The sequence below is a fragment of the Lontra canadensis genome, unplaced genomic scaffold (assembly GCF_010015895.1).
Source record: "Lontra canadensis isolate GAN:19392208 unplaced genomic scaffold, GSC_riverotter_1.0 scaffold20, whole genome shotgun sequence".
Classification (NCBI taxonomy): Eukaryota; Metazoa; Chordata; class Mammalia; order Carnivora; family Mustelidae; genus Lontra; species Lontra canadensis.
Genome location: NW_022631014.1, coordinates 23,419,763 through 23,439,633, shown reverse-complemented (window position 1 = coordinate 23,439,633; position 19,871 = coordinate 23,419,763). Strand labels below are relative to the sequence as shown.

Sequence of the window (19,871 nt, the reverse complement as noted above, 5' to 3'; positions counted from 1 at the left end):
ACCTGTATTGCCCACCTCAATTACTTACTTGGTTTATGATACCTTATTTCCAGTATACTTTTGGTTCATTTCTCCAAAAGCCAAATTATACTTAATTTATAAAGGCTGACTCCCAGGGAAATCTAGACAAGAGTTAGCTATAAGCTCTGAAGGCAGGCTCAAGGAAGAGGGTCTAATTTTATCAAGAAGAGTCTTCAGGGGCGCCTGGGTGGCTCAGTGGGTTAAAGCCTCTGCCTTCGGCTCAGGTCATGATCCCAGGGACCTGGGATCGAGCCCCGCATCGGGCTCTCTGTTCAGCAGGGAGCCTGCTTCCTCCTCTCTCTCTGCCTGCCTCTCTGCCTACTTGTGATCTCTGTCTGTCAAATAAATAAATAAAATCTTAAAAAAAAAAAAAAAAGAAGAGTCTTCAGCTGTTGTTCAGCCACAGGAAATGAAACACCTGGGACTTAAAAGTTCTGCTATATGTGAAAACAAAAATCCACATTACCATGTATTTGTATCTCAGATACGTAAGTGGTTATATAATTTCTTTTTTGTTGTTGATGGTGTTTCAAGTATTGGTCAAAAAAATAATCACCTGATTGTTGCTGAAGTATTATTTGTATCCCTCAGTGATCATCTGACTGTCCTCTCATTTTGCTTACCTCTGTAGGTAAAGGTTGCTATCCTTAAATACATAGAAACTCTGGCCAAACAAATGGATCCAGGAGATTTTATAAATTCCAGTGAAACTCGCCTGGCAGTATCTCGGGTTATCACTTGGACAACAGAACCCAAAAGTTCTGATGTTCGGAAGGTATGTTTTAATTTAAGGTTTAGAAGGTAAATTAGAAAAGCAAGTCAGTTGTTTTGGATTGCCAATGAAGGAAATTAATATTTCAGGACATTACCAGTTAGTATTAAGTTATTTTCTTGGTGACATGAAGACTTTTATTTTTAATGTTCTCTTTTAAATTATTTTAAATTTTATCCAATTAATATGAGTATAATAGAAAAAAGACTGTCTTGGGGCACCTGTATGGTTAAGCATCTGACTCTTGGTTTCAGTGTTTGTTGTGATATCATTGGTCATGAGATCAAGCCCTGAGTCAGCTCCCTGCTCAGCAGAGAGTCTGCTTGAAGATTCTGTCCCTCTGCCGCTCCTTTCCACTCGCATGCGTGCTTTCTCCCTCTATCTCTAAAATAAATACCTCTTTTTCTTTTCTTTCTTCCTTTTTTTTTTTTTTAATAAACCTAAAAATAACTGTCCTGGGGCACCTGGGTGGCTCAGTTGGTTAAGCATCCAGCTCTTGATTTCAGCTCAGGTCATGATTTCAGGATTGTGAGATTGAGCCCTACTTTGGGCTCTGTGCTGGGTGTGGAGCCTGCTTAAGATTCTCTCTCTCTCTCCCTCTCCCTTCCTCCCCCCGCCACCAAAATAAATAAATAAATAAATATTAACTGTCCTTGCCACAATCCTCCCAAGCTCTAATCTTGTAACCATTCAAAATATAGTCAACCCTTGTTAGTAACCAAAATAGTTAGAGAATTTATGTCTCAACCTCCAAAAAAAATAATCCAACTAAAATGGGCAGAAGACATGAACAGACATTTCTCCAAAGAAGATATACAGATGGCCAACAGACATATGAAAAGATGCTTCACATCACTCATCATCAGGGAAATGCAAATTAAAACCACAATGAGTTATCACCTCACAGCTATCAGAACGTCTAAAGTCAAAAACACAGATCACAAGTGTTGGGATGGATGTGGAGAAAAGGGAACCCTCTTGCATAGTTGGTGGGAATCCAAATTGGTGCAGCCACTGTGAAAAACAGTATGGAGGTTTCTCAGAAATTTAAAAATAGAAGTACCCTATGATCCAGGAATTGCAGTATTGGGTATGTACCCAAAAAATACAAAAACACTAACTCAAAAGGATACATGCACCCCTATGTTTATAGCAGCATTATTTATAATAGTCAGACTATGGAAGCAGACCAAGTGTCCACTGATAGAGGAATGGATAAAAAAGAGGTGCTATATATTCACACACATATATACACATATATATAAATATATAATGGAATGTTATTCAGCCATAAACAAGAATGAAGTCTTGCCATATGAACAACATGGATAGAGCTAGACAGTATAATACTAAGCACAGTAGTCAGGAAAAGACAAATACTATATGATCTCACTCATGTGGAATTTAAGAAACAAAGGAGAAAAAAGAGACAAACCAGGAAACAGACTTTTAATTATAGAAAACAAACTGGTGGTTACCAGAGGGGAAGTGGATGAGGGGATGGGGGGAAAAGGGAAGATGATTAAAGAGTATACTGAACATAATCAACAAAAAAAAATGAAATAAAAAAATACGTTGACCATTGAACAACACAGATTTAAACCATGGTGGTCTACTTACATGCAGATATTTTTTATAGTATACTATAAATATATTTTCCTTAGGATCTTCTTAATAGCATCTTTAGTTTATTGTAAGAATACAGTATATAATACATAGAGCACACGAAAGATATGTTGATCTGCTGTCTATATTACCACTAAGACTTCTGTCAACAGTAGACTATTAGTAATTCAGTTTCGGGGGAGTCAAATTATAAAAAAAAATGCAGAGATTCGACTGTGCGGGAGGTTGGTGCTTGTTCAAGGGTCAACTATAGTCCAAATCTTTCCCCTTGCAGGTACCATTGTATTTCAAATAAGAGTTTACAATATTACCTGATCTCATTTTAGGTATTATCTGTTGATCTATTGATAAATTTAGCCATTATGTAGCTTTCTATCTATCTTTGTACATATTTAGCCATTATGTAGCTTTCTATCTATCTTTGTACATAAGAACTTAGCTTTGGGGACACCTGGGTGGCTGAGATGGTTGATCATCTGCCTCCCAGGTCCCACATCGGGCTCCTTACTCAGTGGGGAGCCTGCTTCTCCCTCTGCCTGCCACCCCCCCTGCTTGTGCGCGCGCGCTCTCTCTCTCTCTCTCTCTCTCTGACAAATAAATAAAATCTTTAACAACAACAAAAAAACTTAGCTTTACCCATACCATTCCCACATCCTTTCCTAAATCTTTCCCCATTATCTTCAGAATACTTAGGAATCAACCATTGTTAATCAATATAAAAGATTTACCTTTTGACCGTGGAAGTGTTCACTCCTACAACAAATGGTTTCTCCTTTCTTAAGCTTTGTCATGGTGAAAATAATTTACCTTGTTTTCCATTTCCCTGTTTTTTTTTTTTTAATGTTGTTTAACAGTTCATATTTTCAATATCTCTGTAACATGCTTATGGGTAACATTTTCCTTGTGCTCAAAAACCTGTGACTTATTTATTTCATGAGGAGCTCCTTTCTAGACCTTCTGTTCTCTTCGTCGTCTTCCTAAGACTTCTCTTCACCCTTTACTTTTTCACCCTATATGTAGCTCTGTTTACTCTCTTCCTTTGTGAATCATTTTCTTTGATATATGCTGTAAAGAAGACACAGAATATATATTTTGTGACCTTTATTTCTAATGGTGAACACTTTACCCAACAGAAGCAGAATATATATATTCTTTTCAAGTGTATATGGAACAGTCTCCAGGATAAGACCATATGCTAGGTGATGAAATAAGCCTAGGCGATGAAATAAACCTCAATAGTTATTTTCTTAAAAGAATAAAAATAATACAAAGTATGTTCTCTGCCCAAAATGGAATGAAATTAGAAGTTAATAACAGGGAAATTTGTGGGGGATGGGGGGCTTATAAATACATGGAAACTAAACAACTTATTCCTAAATCACCAGTGGATTGAAGAAGAAATCTAAAGGGAAATTAGAGAATACAATGAGGTGAATGAAAATGAAGACATGACATACCAGAATTTATAGGATGCAGCTAAAACAGTGCTTAGAGTGAAATTTATAAGAGTTGATGCTATAATAATAAAGGAGAAAGATCTCAAATTCGTAACCTTAACCACTATCTTATGACACTGGAAAAAGAAGATCAAACTAACCCTAAAGTAAACAGAAAGACAAGACTAAAGCACAAATTGGGGTGCCTGGCTCAGTTGGTAGAGCATGAGACTCATGATCTTAGGAGCCTACTTAGAAAAAAAAGATTAAAGCACAAATCAATAAAACAAAATAATCAGTGAAACTGAAAGCTGGTTTTTTGAAAGATCAACAAAACTGGCAAACTTTTAATTAGATTGACCAAGAAGAAAAGAGACTAAAATTACCAGAATTAGAAATGAAAGAAGGAATATGAACAACCTTACAGAAATCAAAAGAACTCTAAAGGAATACTATGAATACTTATATGTCAGTGGTTTAGATGAAATGAACAAATCCCTAGAAAGATGTAGACTACCGAAACTGACTCAGAAAGAGATAGACATTTTAAGAGAACAAGTAAAGAGATTCACTTAGTAATCAAAAAAGTACCCATGAAGAGAAGCCAGGCTCAGATGGCTTCCATGGCAAATTCCACCAAACAAATTACTACCAGTTCTTTAGAAACTCTTCCAAAAAAACAGAAGGAACACTTTCTAACTCATTGTGTGAGGGCAGTAGTACCTTGATTCCAAAACCAGGTAAAGACACCACACGCGTGTGCACACACACACACACAAACTACAGAGTGGTATCTTTCACGAATATGGATGCAATTTAATCCTCGACAAAATATTAGAAAACTAAATCAGCATAAAAAGAGAATTATACACCATGACCAAGTAAATGAGATTTATCCCAGGAAGGCAGGGTTAAATTAACATCTGAAAGTCTATTAAAGTAATACACCATTATCAACCAAAAGACAAACACATGATTGTATCAATAGAAAAGGCACCTAATGGTGCTCCTACCTGGCTCAGTCAGTGGAGCATAGGACTCTCCATCTCAGGATTGTAAGTTCGAGCCCCATATTGGGTGTAGAGATTAAAGATAAAATCTTAGAAGAAAAGGCATCTGGCAAAATCATAACATCCTTTTGTGATTTAACAAAAAATAAATACATGAAAACTAACAATGGAAGGAACTTTCTCAGGCCAGTAGATATCTAGACATCTGTAGATATCCACAGTTAAACTCATACTTAATGGTGAAAGACTGGATGCTTCCTCAAAGTTAGCAAGACAACTATGTCTGCTTTCACTATTTCTGTTCAGCATACACTATGTAATTCAGTATATACTCTGCATTACACTGTACTCTGGTCTAAGTGTGCTATACTGGCATGGCTAAAAATGTACACGTCAACAATTTCTATATCTATTCAACTGGGGATTCTAGCCAGGACAGTTAGGGAAAAATAAGAAAGAAAACGCATCTAGATTGTAAAATTAGTAATAAAACTCTTTCCATTTGCAAATGATACGATCTTGTATAGAGAAAATGCTAAGGAATCACTAAAAAACTATTAGAACTAGTAAGTTCATCAAGTTTGCAGGATATAAAACAGTATGCAGAAATCAGTTATATTTTTAAAACTTTTCAGTGAGCAATCCGAAAATGAAATTAGGGAAAGAATTTCATTTACATTTATAATAACATCAAAAAGATTAAAATCCATAAGAATACACTTGACAAAAGAAATGCAAAATTTATATAGACACTACCAAATAGTTTTGAAAGAAATTAATAATTTAAATAAACTGAAAAACATTCCATGTTCATGGATGGGAAGGCTTAATAAGATGGCAATACTGCCCAAAGTGATCCGCAGGTGAAATTTGTAGAAATTTGTGAAATCCCAGAAATTTGTAGAAACTTACAAGAAATTTGTTGAAATTTACAAGCTGATTCCAAAATTCTATGGAATTGCAAGGGTTCCATTATAGCCAAAGCAATCTTGAAAAAGTACAAAGTAGGAGGACTTCACACTTCCTGATTTCAAAACCTAGTATGGGCATACCTCAGACGTATTGCAGATTGTGTTCCAGACCACAGCAGTAAAGCCAAGTGATATGAATATTTTCATTTCCCAGTGTATATAAAAGTTACCTTTGCACTATGCTGTGGTCTGTTAAGTGTGCAATTATGTCCAAAAAGATGTACATACCTTAATTTAAAAACACTGCCAAAAAATGCTAACCATCATCTAAGAATTCAGAGTTCTAATTTTTGGCAGGTAGCGGGTCTCGTCTCAATGTTTACTGATCAGGGTGGTGGTTGCCAAATGTTGGGGTGGCTGTGGCAGTTATTTGAAAGAAAGCAGCAGTGGTGGAAAACAGTATGGAGCTTTCTCAAACAGAAATAGAAATACCATAGACAGGACTAGATATTACCCAAAGAAGATGAAAACGCTAATTTGAAAAGATAATTTGCACCCCTGTGTTTATTGCAGCATTATTTGCAGCATTATTCACAGTAGCCAAGATGTGGAAGCAATTCAACTGTCCATTGATAGATGAATGGATAAAGAAGATTAGGTATTCATATACAGTGGACTCTTAGCAGCCAGAAAAAAGGATGAGATCTTGTCGTTTGCAACAGCCTGGGTGGGCTTGAAGGATATTATGCTAAGTGAGATAAGTCAGATTGAAAAAAACAAATACCATGTGATTTCACTTAAGTGGAAACCAAAAAAAAAAAAGAATAAAAAGCGAGATCAGACTATAAATATGGAAAACAAACTGATGATTGCCAGAGGAAACAGGGTGGGGGATGGGGAAAATGGATAAAGGAGAATGGAAAATACAGGCTTTCAGTTATGGAATGAATAAGTCATGGTTATAATAAGCACAGCATAGGAAATATAATCAGTGATATTGTAATGATGTATGGTGACACGTCGTAGTTACACTCATGGTGGGCATAGCGTAACATAGAGGTTAAATCATCATGTACACTTGAACCCTATGGGACATTGTCAACTGTACTCAAGTTTTTAAAAACTTTTTTTTAAGATTTTGTTTATGATTTATTTGACAGAGATCATGAGTAGGCAGAGAGGCAGGCAGAGAGAGAGAGGAGGAAGCAGGCGCCCTGCTGAGCAGAAAGCCCAACAAGGGGCTCAATCCCAGGATCCTGGGATCATGACCTGAGCTGAAGGCAGAGGCTTTAACCCACTGAGCTACCTAGGTGCCCCTAAAATTGTTTTTAAATAACTAATTCCAAATCAAAATAAAAGTCATTCAGAATTCATTTTTTAAAAAATAAGGGGAAAATGAAGTTTTCTGCATCTATCAACTCTTCTACGGTTTCTCTGTAGTATGAAATGCTGTTTAATAGCATTTCTTTCAAAATTTCTTTCAAAATTAGTCAGTCCTCTCAGACCTGCAGCTGCTTTACCAACTAACCTATGTAATATTCTAAATTCTTTGTTATTTCAACAACCTATTCATCAGGAATAGATTCCATCTCAAATAACACTTTCTTTGTTCTTCCATAAGAAGCAACTTCTTATCTCTTCCAGTTTTGTCATGAAATAGCAGCAGTTCAGTCACATCTTTAGGCTTCACTTCTAGTTCTCTTGCTAATTCTACCATATCTGCAGTTATGCTCTCCACTGAAGTCTTGAACCCTTCAAAGTCATCCATGAAGGTTGGAATCAACTTTTTCCAAATTCCTGTTAATGTTGATACTTTGATCTCTTCCCAGGAATCACAAATGTTGTTAATGACATCTAGAATGGCAAATCCTTTTTCAGAAGATCTTCAATTTACTTTGCCCAGATCCATCACAGGAATTACTATCTATGGCAACTATAGCTTTACGAAATGTATTTAAGTTGTAAGTCTTCAAAGTCAAAATTACTCCACGATTCATGGGCTGCAAAATGGATACTGTGTTAGGGGTGAAGACAACAGTAACTCTCATCGTACATCTCTTGGGTGACCAAGGCACATTGTCAATGAACAGTAGTATTTTGAAAGGAATCTTTTTTTCCTTAGCAGTAGGTTTCAGCAGTGGTTTAAAGTATTCAGGAAACCATGTTGAAAATACATGTGCTCTCTCCCAGGCTTTGTTGTTCCATTTATGGAGCAACAGGAGAGTAGATTTAGCATAATTCTGAAGGGCCTTAGGATTTTCACAATGGTAAGTGAAGCAGTGGCTTCACCTTGAAGTCAACAGGCTTCATTATCCCATAACAAGAGAGTCACCTTGTCGTTTGACGCCAGGCATTGACCTCTCCTCTCTAGCTGTCAAAGTCCTATATGGCATCTTATTCCTGATACAAAGTTGTTCTGTCTACATTGAAAATCTGTTGTTTAGTGTAGTTACCTTCATGCATCATCCTAGCTAGATCTTCTGAATGATTTATTGGAACTTCTGTACCAGCACTTTGCTGCTCCACCATGCACTTTTATGTTATGGAGGGGGCTTCTTTCCTTAAACTTCATGAACCAACTTCTGGTTTCAAACATTCACAGCTTCCTCACCAATCTCAGCCTTCACAGAACTGAGGAGAGTTAGGGTCTTGCTCTGGACAATGCTCTGGCTTCAGAGAGTGTTGTAGCCACTTTGATCTTTTATCCAGACCACTAAAACTCTGTCTATATATCATCAATAAAGCTGCGTTGTTTTCTTGTCATCTCTGTGTTCACTGGAATAGCACTTTTAATTTCTTTCAAGAACCTTTCCTTCGCAGTCACAAGTTGGCTGTTTGTCACAAGAGGCCTAGCTTTTGATTTAATTTGAGAGACACACAGCTCTTTCTCTCACTTGAACACTTAAAGACCATTGTAGAACCATTAATTGGCCTCATTTCAATCAATATGGTTGTGTCTTAGGGAACAGGGAGTCCCAAGGAAAGGGAAAGAGATAGGATGGCTGGTCAATGGGACAGTCAGAACACAAACAACATTTAATGATTATGTTCGCCATCTCATATGAACATGATTCGTGGTACCCCAAAACAATTAGAGTAGTAACATCAGAGATCATTGATCACAGATCACCATACAAATATAATGATGAAAAAGTTTGAAATATGACACAGAGACATGAAGTGGGTAAATGCTGTTCTTGCTCAGCAGAGTTGCTACAAACTTCCAAAATATATAAAGAACTTATACAACTCAGTACCCAAAAAAACAGTCCAGTTTAAAAATGGGCAAGAGGCATGAACAGACATTTCTCCAAAGAAGACATACACATGGCCAACAGACACATGAAAAATGCTCAGCTTCACTCATCATCAGGAAAATGCAAATCAGAACTACGAAATATCACCTCAACTTGTCAAAGTGGCTAAAATCAACAAAACAGGAAGCAAGTATTGATGAGGCTGTGGAGAAAAAGGAGCCCTCTTGCCCTGTTGGTGGGAATGTAAATTGGTGCAGCCACTGTATGGAAGTTCCTCAAAAAATTGAAAGCAGTACTACCTTGTGATCCAGGAATTGGAATATTGGATATATATCCAAAAAACACAAGAACACTAATTCAGAAGGATATATGCACCCCTATGTTTATAGCAGCATTATTTACAATAGTCAAATTATGGAAGCTGCCCAAGTGTCCATGAGTTGATGAATGGATAAAGATGTCTGTATATATAAGGAATATTATCCAGCCATAAAAAAAGAATGGAATCTTGCCATTTACAACAACATGGATGGAGCTAGAGAGTATAATGCTAAGCAAAATAAGTCAGAGAAAGAAATACTGTGTGATTTCACTCATATGTGGGATTTAAGGAACAAAACAAAGGGGAAAAAACGAGAGAAAAGAGGGGCATCTGGCTGGTTCAGTCAGTAGAGCATGTTAACTCTTGATCTTGGGATTGTAAATTCAAGCCCCACATTGAGTGTAGAGATTACTTAAAAAAATAAAACCTTTAGGGACACCTGTGTGGCTCAGTCACCGGTCAGTCAGTTAAGCTGCTGCCTTCGGCTCAGGTCATGAACCTAGGGTCCTAGCATCGAGTCCTGCATCAGGCTCCTTGCTCGGCAGGGAACCTGCTTCTCTCTCTGCCTCTGCCTGCCACTCTGCCTACTTGTGCGCTTGCTCTCTCTCTTCTTCTTTCTCTCTCTGACAAATAAATAAATTAAATCTTTTTTAAAAATTAAATAAAACCTTTAAAAGAGAAAAAACTAATTGAAGGTTATCAGAAGGGAGATGGGTGCGGGGATGGGTTAAATAGTTGATGGGGATTAAGGTGCACTTTGATGAACACCAGGTGATATATGGAATTGTCGAATTACTGTATTATATACCTGAAACTAATAACACTGACACTGTATCTTAACTGGAATTAAAAGCTTAAGAAAAAAGAAATGGAATACAGTATTCTAATGAAGAGCTGATTTATATTGTGAAATAAGTAAATAAATGAATAAGTAAAAATGGATGTAGTAAAGCAAATGTGACAGTAAAGCATAACAAAAATGAAGGACTTTATCAAAATAGACTAAAAATACTGCATTTTAAATCATACAGCTTAAACCCATATTATTTAATGCAGAAATAGACAAATCAGTAGAACACATAGGAGGGTCAGAGGATCAGAAACAGTTTGGTTTATATGGGAAGTTAATTCATGAGAAGGGTGTCACCTCATGAGGAAAGAATATACTCATTGGTAAATGGTTTTGGAACAGTTAGGCTCTCTACCTCTGGAGGGAAAGAAAACTGAGTCTGCATACAAAAATAAAGCCTAGATGGGATAAAGTGTACCTTAACAATCATTAATTCCTTTGCTCAGAGTATCTTGAGGTAGTTTCAGTGTTCCAAAAAAGATCAATAAAGTTGTTTTCAAAATACGAGTAGGTTTGGTTTTTTTAAGATTTTATTTCAGAGAGAGGATACATGTGCAAGGGGGAGTTGGGGCAGAGGGAGAAACAGAGAGAGAGGGGGGCAGAGAATTTCAGGCAAACTCCCCATTGAGTGTGAAGCCTGACAAAGGGCTCTGTCTCATAATACTGAGGTCATGACCTGGACCCAAACCACAAGTGAGACACTTAACTGACTGAGCCACCCAGGCACCCCTAAAATAGAAATAGTTTTATTTAAGTACAATTAACGTGTTCGAGGACATACCCACACAATGTATATTGGGCTTATATTATAGCTGCTGTTTTGTTATATTTTTATTATTTTTTATTGTTCATTATATTTTTCCTTCAGCAGTATATGATAACCCTCTCCCGATTTCTTCATGTATAGAGTTCTATCATTCAAGGCCGTGTTGTATAGTGTGCCATTGTTCCACTGTAACATAATTTAACCATTCTCCTCGCGTTTTATATTCAGATATCATAAACATAGAACATTTAGGTTTTCATAGAATGGGGTCTGAAAAGGTCCAGGACAAGATGGACGTATTTTCATCTGAGTCATGATTGTGAACTATTTGGGTTTTTTCCTCTTCTCAGTGAAGTTTCTATGGTAATCTGAATTTCAAAGTTTGACTTTCAGTAGCTCTGTTGATTACATTAAAAGGAGGAAGTAAATTTCTCAGTTTTCTTAACTGATCTGAGGAAGCAAATCACAATATTTTTGTCTGTAAAGGAGCTGCAGGGTTTGAGAGGACTGACTTCATTGTTTTGTTCACATTTCCACCAAAACATTATTTTCCATTTATCTAAAAATCAATAATAAAGCATTAAGTTGCTCTGAGTGGACTTTTTATAGCTTAGGGGAATATATAGGTTTCCCCCACTATCTGAAAATAGAATGTTCCTGTGAAACCTTTCATATGCCAGAATGGTATAAAGCAAGGAAACAATTCCATTAATTTATATGGAAAAACTTGTAAGTCTTCCCAGACCCAAAAATAGCATCTTTTTTGCCTTTCTGATACCTTAGGATACATCTTGCTAACAGAAGCACAAAATAAATTAAAGCACAGATGCTTATATACACAGCTCAGCAATGCTATGCGCTATGGTGACTTGATGCTGAGTTTAGTTCCTGGGGAAGGAGCTTGGTGGTACCATTCTCACTACTCAGCGTGTGTGCTGCCTTTATAACGGTTCACTGCAAAACAAATGCTGAATACTATTTTTGCTTTTTGCCTTAATGTAAAGGTGAAGATCTTTTGTTTTTCTTTTGGTTAGGGAAGGCAAGTACTGTTGTAAGTCTTTCATAAAAGCAAAGTGGTATAATGTGAACTTTTGGAAAAGTGTAGGACACCTGTATTGGTGTATTTCCGTCCATCTTTCTTCTTGTAATCACTTATGAGGAAAAATGAAAAAGTAGTATATATTGGTAGAATAACTCCCAGAAACTGTTTAACTTTTGCCATTGAGTGCTAGATTATATTTGTAACTTTTTTTTTTAAAGATTTTTTTTTTATTATTTATTTTATTTATTTATTTATTTATTTGAGAGAGAGACAGTGAGAGAGAGCATGAGCAAGGAGAAGGTCAGAGGGAGAAGCAGACTCCCCATGGAGCTGGGAGCCCGATGCGGGACTCGATCCCGGGACTCGGGGATCATGACCTGAGCCGAAGGCAGTCGTCCAAACAACTAAGCCACCCAGGCGTCCCTGTAACATTTTTAATATTCCCTTGGCCAATTATTTTCTTACTCTCCCAACAAAGAATTTTGAAAATGTGTAAGAACCTCTTTTTCTGTGGGAACGATGGCCTTGTGCTATTGAACAGAAATGTTGAGTGAAGAAAATTGTCTCCTTTGAGTAACCAAAATATACTTCTTTACTTGTTTTATGTCTTTGTTTTCTAGGCAGCACAGTCAGTGCTGATTTCTTTATTTGAACTCAATACCCCAGAGTTTACAATGTTATTAGGAGCTTTACCAAAAACTTTTCAGGATGGTGCTACAAAGCTTCTTCATAATCACCTACGAAACACTGGCAATGGAACCCAGGTATCTTTCAGTTATTTTCTTGACTATTACGTGGTGTGATGGTTTCATAGCAATTGCTTTTTTACGTGAAGTAAACTTCTGATCCTAGTATATAATTTTTGCATCTGTATTAGGCAACATCTCCTATGCAGTATTAAATACTGTTCTGGAAAGAATATAGTCCTTGGGCTTGTCATATGTATGTTATAATTTGATATACATTAGGTTGCTGGTGAATGGTGGCCAGGGTATGAACAGGGAAAGCGAACCAGTCCTTACTTGAGGACTAGAAGGGACGACTTGGTTAACAAATAAGATCTGAAGAAGGTAGGGCTTTAAAAGTTGTGTTCACAAACCTGTTCACAGGTTTATGGGTCCCTAGTTGCTTGAATACAGAATTTTGTTTTGGAGAGGTAAGGTCTGGATAAATGAAACATTACAGTGTTATATGTACCTGTATGGCAAGAATCATTTATATAATATGCTTAAAAAATTAAATGTAAGTATTAAAAAACCGGTATTTGATCATGGGTAAAGGAAAAATTAGATGCACTTATGGCGGGCTTCAGGTAAAGTCTGAGGGTTAAAAACAATCTGAGAACAATTTCTTGGGACTAAATTTGATTATCTTTTAAAAGGAGAGGGATTGTTTAGTTATATCTTAAAAGGTAGGCAAAATAATAATGATGAACTTTACTTTGGTATGCTTGAGAAAATCATTTATAAAGCATACTCAAGGAGGAATAAAATTTGAATATTGATAATGGTTGAAGGAAGGATATTGGCTTACAATGGGAAGCTAATTTAAAATGATCAGTTTGGGGGGAGTACCTGGCTGGCTCAGTCTGTAGACCATGCAACTCTCAATCTCAGGATCATGAGTTCAAGCCCCACATAGGTTAGGGAGCCTACTTTAAAAAAGTTTTTTTTAATTTAAAAATTAATTAAAATAAAATAGTTTGGAGTCCTGTTGAATCTATGAAAAGGAAAATGTTGATAATATTTGAGAGCAGGAAACCGGTGAAGAAAACAAAAAAAGACTAGAGGTAGGTTTCTGAATGGGGAAAATGTTTTTTCCTACAGAAAGCAGAGATAAATACATGAATATTTAGAATACTCACCTACAAATATGTCTCGCTCATTGTTCATCTTCTTTATTGCATGACTTCCCTAAGAGCCTTTTAGTTGAACTTAACTGTCATATGTTAATATTTATTTGACTCCCCTAATCAGGGTTCCATGGGGAGTCCTTTGACAAGACCAACACCACGTTCACCAGCCAACTGGTCCAGTCCTCTTACTTCTCCTACCAATACATCACAGAATACTTTATCTCCAAGGTAATAAAAGGGTTATTTTCCATCATGGCTTGTGTTTGCTGATTCCCATTCTTAGACAACAGACAATAATGTAATTCCACTTGATTTCCACTTGACTTGAAAGGTTTTGACATACAGAAACTTAGCAGATTCAAAAAATTTTAAGTTTATTCCAAAACTAACCCTTTAAATGAAAATAATGCATCGGATAACTAAATTTTCTGTGAGAAGAAAACTTAAACAGCTTTTGTAAATTAGTGCTTGAAGCATTAAATAGAGTAGTTATGTTTCTGAGATATACTTACAGACAAAAACATAAAAATAAAGAAGAAAAAATAAGGAAAGGCTAAATATAAAATAGCATTATGTCTGTGTCTTCAGGAAAGAATGTGACTGTGAAATTTGTCCTTAATATAAAATAAAAGCTGTATAAAATTTTCACACACTTAATGCAGTTCAAGCATTGGCTGTATTTCAGATGAAGTTCTTGACTCATTAATAAACTAATATTTTCCTGGCCTTTTAAAAAATCATTTGCATTCTATTCCATATTTACTTACATAGTTATTAACATGATTTTATTAGCCATATGTCATAGCATGCTTCATCATATTTATTACAGTTATAGGATACTTCATCAGCATCTGAGGAAGAAGAATACATTGCATACTTAACCTGCCTTGTTTATTCCTTGTGACACACATATGACAATTTGATGGCTAAATTCCAGATTCAGTTGAGTTTTAGAATTTGATTATAGAAGTAATGTCAGTAACATGTATGTTTTGGTGTTAAAACTTCTCTGCCTTCCTATAAGTTTGTGTGAAATACATTTATCTTCTCTTTTAGCTGTTCCATAATTGTAAGTTAATCACAGGAGTTAGCACACTTTCTGTAAAGGGCCATATGGTAAATATTTCCAGCCTTGCGGGCCACACTGTATTTGTTACCTCTATTCAGTTCTGTGGTTACAGTGTGAAAATAGCTGTAGTGGGTACCTGAATAGATAAGTGCTGCTGGTCCCAATACCATTTTATTTATGGACACTATATGATTTTCATTGGAAAGGTGTTAGGAAATGTTATTTTGACTTTTCCCTCAACTATTTAAGAAAATAAACATTTTTAGATTTCCGGGGTCGTAATTTGCTGGCCCTGGTTAATCAGAACATTTTTGAAGGTAACAGATAAACGAGATGTTAAGGGCTATGCATTTAGAATCATTGTAAGCTACCCTTGGTGGGTGGACAAGGGGACATATACCTTAACCATTTACAGTTGTCAGGTTTTGTTTTGTTTTGCTGATTATGCTTTGGGGATCCTACATAATCGCAAATGTGTTTGTGTTTTAAAACTACACAAAAATAATTAGTTGTCTTTTTCATAGTGCATTTGATTATGACACAGAAAATATGAACTCTGAAGATATTTATAGCTCTCTTAGAGGTGTCACTGAAGCAATTCAGAATTTCAGCTTCCGTAGTCAAGAAGATATGAATGAACCATTGAAAAGGGATTCTAAAAAAGATGATAGTGATTCCGTGAGTATGAATATTCTTACATTGCAGACTTTTCCATTAAGAGATTTTTTAACTATATTTGTTTGTTTGTTTGTTTGTTTATTTTAAAGAGAGAGAGGATACTGACTCGGGGCTCAGTCCCATGACCCTGAGATCATGACCCGAGCTGAAATCAAGAATTGGACACTCAACTGACTGAGCCACCCAGGTGCCCCTCATTAAGAGATTTTTGTTGAATTTTTTTTTTTAACTTTGCTTTCTGTCATTTTTCAGATGTAATTTTTTAAGGGATCAGTCACTCTCCCAAGTGTTCACTGAGTATCTACACATGCCAGGCACTGTTCTAGGTCTTAGATTTTTACAAGGCAAAGTTGCTGCCCTCAAGTTCCTTATAAATTTTCAGAGAGAGATGAGTACTATTGAGTTTTATGTTAGAACACAAAGTGAATCTATTTTAGATTCATTGGTCGGGGAAGGCCTCTCTCAGTCAGTGGCATTTGCATTGAGAATAAACAAAGCCATACAAGATCTAGGAGAGAAGAATTCCATAAAAGAAGTGGCAAGTGCAAAGACATTTAGATGGGAACAAATTTTGCATAGTTGGGAACTGGGACGAAAGGGGGTGTTGTTGGATTGTTGTGAAAAAGTTGGGGGATGGAATATGGGCCAGATCACATTAGTCTTATAAGAGTAAATGCATTTAGGATTTTATTTTCCACTAAGTGTAGTGATAGAGGTTTGCATCATCAATTTGTAGAGCTCCAGTTGAGAGAGAATGTTACAACCCATTTTTCTGACATTGGTAAATATTGTTTAGTTTGTTGCTTCTGCCATCATACAAAGAGTAGTTGTTTTGCGTGGGGGAGGGAAAAAAAGAGTAGCTGTTTTTTACACTGCTGCCGAATACTTTTCTCAAAACAAGCCATCCCACCATTTCCTATGGAATCTGGTTCCTCAGTGTTTACAGAATTGTAGAACATTGCGGTGCTTCAGCACATCCCTAAAGGGCTCCCTCCTCTGCCCTCCTAACTGCTCTCCTGCTGTTGTTTTTCTCCCCATGCCTGTCTGGCAGATGGCCCTACCAAACTGGATGCCAAAAGCCAGCTTACCACTCAGATTTGAGGTTCCCCACCCCAAAAGCTATATGAAGTAGCAATAACAGTTTAGTAATAAAAATCACTGCTTGAGACTTTTTTACCTCAGAGATAGTAGGATACAATGTGGGGAGCTCGAGCAATGGATTCTGGCAGAATGAGTTTAAATTCCAGTTCCTGGCAGTTATTAACTAATCATACATGACCCTTCTAATCCTCAGTGTTTTCATTAGGAAAATAAGGATTATTACTGCCTACCTTAAAAGATACTATAAGTATAGTAAATTATATGACTAATTTGTTACATCCAGCTCCTTGTTTTAAGTTCCTGTCTTTTCCCCTAGAGCTCCTCTTTTCTGTTTCAGTTGACAGCAGCACTAGTTGCTCAGCCAAAAACCTTGGACCAAGGAGTTGTCCTTGTCTCCTCTCTTTCTGTCATCCTCCATGCTCTGTCAAAAATCTGTCACTTTGGTTTTCAGAATATATCCAAAACCCATCCACTTCCCATCACTGCCATTCTGGCTTGAAACATGATCATCAATTCTCTCGCCTGGGTTATTAAAATAGGCACTTAACTGGCCTTCTTGACTCTGCCCATTGGCTTCCTGTCATCCATTCTCACTCCTCGATTTATATAACTCCATAGGAGGTCCCAGAGTAAAATCCAAAGTCTGCACAATAGGCTTTTCCCCCTTTTACTCCTCTGACCTCATCTACTACTTTCCTCTGCTCCAGCCACACTGGCCTTCTTGCTATTCCTTGAACTTTCTGGGCATGCTCTTGCCTCAGGGCCTTTGTCTTGCCCCTTCCCTCAGGTAGCTCCATGGCTGATTTCCTCGCTTCCTTCAAGTCTTTGTTCAGAGGGCTTACTCTGACCCTGTCGAATCTGCACCCTCCTTCCTCCCACCACAGTGCTCATGGTCCCTTTAATCCTGCACTGCCTCCCATACACTAGTCACCTTCTACCATACTGGATACTTTACTCATTTGTTATGGTTAGAAATGTCTGCACCCCCACTAGAGTGTAAACTCCATGAAAGTGGACCTTGTTCTCCCTTTTGTTCACCAGTATATCCCCACTGCCAAGAACAATGCCTAGCACTCAGTAGGAGCACAGTAAATACATGAAGAATATTTGTAAAGCACCTGAGTAATGGCTTGGCATGTAGTTGCTGTGAGTAGATAGTGACAATGGTGATATTGATGGTTGTAATGATTTTCATACTAATATTAGTATCAGTGTTAGTATTGATGTTTTGATAAATATGTTAATGTGATCAAACTTCAGCAGACATCTATTCAAAGGGTATAGTCCTTGAGGCCTTTTTTTTTTTTTAATAGCAGGCCTTTAAAAAAAAAATTGATCCTCTTGTACTTTGTCATTGTGTAATTTACTGCCTTAATAATGGAACCTGCCAGCTTTTAGTTCTGTGTTGCCAGTGAAAATCCTTTTACATCTTTAAGTGGCATAGAGAAGCTTTTGGTAATCCCACTGTATATCCTTTGGTCAAGCCATTAGCAAGGGAACTATAGGAATTAGCAACAGCATTCTTTTATGATTCTTATTTGCCCTCACAGCTGTGGGTTTGGGTTTTTTTTACACCTTTACTTTAAATTTTGACATTTTAAATAAGTTTTAACTTATTGTGTTGATTCCCATTACTTTTTTTCAGCTGTTAATTGTTACCTTTTTTAAATCAACTTTGAAGCAGTAAAGAAGAAGCTTTCTAGAATTTCAGAGATACTTAAAAATAAATTATTTGTAAGGCACCTGGGTGCCTCAGTCAGTTAAGTGTCTAACTCTTGATTTTGGCTCAAGTCATGATCTCTCAGGGTCAGGTCATGAAGTTGAACCCCTTCTCTTGCACTCCCTCAATCCCTACTCCCCCTTTCTCTCAAATAAATAAGTAAAATATTTTTTAGAAAATGAATTAATTTGCTGTGCCTTCTCCCCATTAATAGATGTGTGGTGGTCCTGGGATGCCTGACCCAAGAGCAGGAGGTGATGCTACTGACTCAAGCCAGACAGCCATTGATAATAAAGCTTCGTTGCTCCATTCAATGCCTGCTCACTCCTCTCCTCGTGCTCGAGACTATAATCCATATAACTATTCAGATAGCATCAGTCCCTTCAATAAGTCTGCCCTCAAGGAAGCCATGTTTGATGATGATGCCGACCAGTTTCCTGATGGTAGGTTCTGGGTCATATTTTGTCACCTGTATTTTAGAGGATTGGTAGTCAAGGAAACAAAAGAAATACATGTGCTCTTTTATCATAATTCCTGAAGAAGTAAGGAGCTTTGGGATGAAAACGTTTCTCCCATCTTTTAGGAGCTCATTTCTAGTGGTTTGGTAGTTTTCTACCCCAGAATGAGAAACAGGGTAATCCTGAGATCATCCTCAAACATCAGGAAATCCTTACTGACTGCCCAGAAACAACTGAAATCAGTTGTAGCTCATAAATTTAGTTTATTTCTAGACATAATTCAGTCATTAATTTTTATACCAGCATGACAAAAACCTTTGAAGAACTACCCATTCTTAATAGTATCCCTTTAATAAAGTGTAAAATCATAAACTCTAGTAAGATGCAAGACCAATGTGAGGGAAGCTACCATTAGAATTTGGAGACAGCTTAGGACTAGCTCTGCACTTTCAGTGGCTTATACCAAGGGTGTGGGACTAGCTCTAACACTAAGTTGTCCAGCCTGATATTTGGTTGACTGTCCAAAGTGTCAACATCTGAAAGAGGATAGAAATGTCCTACCTACCAGCCCTTCCAATTATAGTATGCAGTTACTTTCACATATAAAATGTATAAAAACTGATATAAAATACAAAATACTACAAATGGTTTAGGTATTTTTAGTAAGAGGGAATTACATTTTTTCTCTACAAATTACATAATTTATTAATTTTTTTAATTGAAAACTCAAGTAATATAAAGTAATAGATAACTATGTGGGTAAATTTGAAAGTATCCCCTTACTCATGATACTATACTTAGGTAGTTTCTGGTTTTCCTTTGTTCCCCCAGTATTGCTGTCAGTGAACATATTATTGCATAAACGTTTATGAACATACATAATAATTTACTCTAAGACAGTCCTAGAGATGAATTGCTCAATAAAGGGATACATAAGTTGAAATTTTGAGAGTTACTACCCAATTACCAACTCAAAA

At 36.7% G+C, this 19,871-nt stretch overlaps 1 protein-coding gene across 49 annotated transcripts in view; it reads left to right on the top strand.

The window, feature by feature from the left end:
* CLASP2 (cytoplasmic linker associated protein 2) overlaps positions 1-19,871 on the top strand; it is a 178,362-nt gene that overhangs the window by 139,228 nt on the left and 19,263 nt on the right. For all 49 annotated transcript variants that reach the window (XM_032861326.1, XM_032861329.1, XM_032861328.1 and 46 more), the window contains 5 exons: positions 653-796; positions 12,634-12,777; positions 13,990-14,096; positions 15,462-15,615; positions 18,651-18,879. In XM_032861326.1, coding sequence (XP_032717217.1) covers positions 653-796; positions 12,634-12,777; positions 13,990-14,096; positions 15,462-15,615; positions 18,651-18,879 — 778 coding nt within the window. The remainder of the gene's footprint in view (positions 1-652; positions 797-12,633; positions 12,778-13,989; positions 14,097-15,461; positions 15,616-18,650; positions 18,880-19,871) is intronic.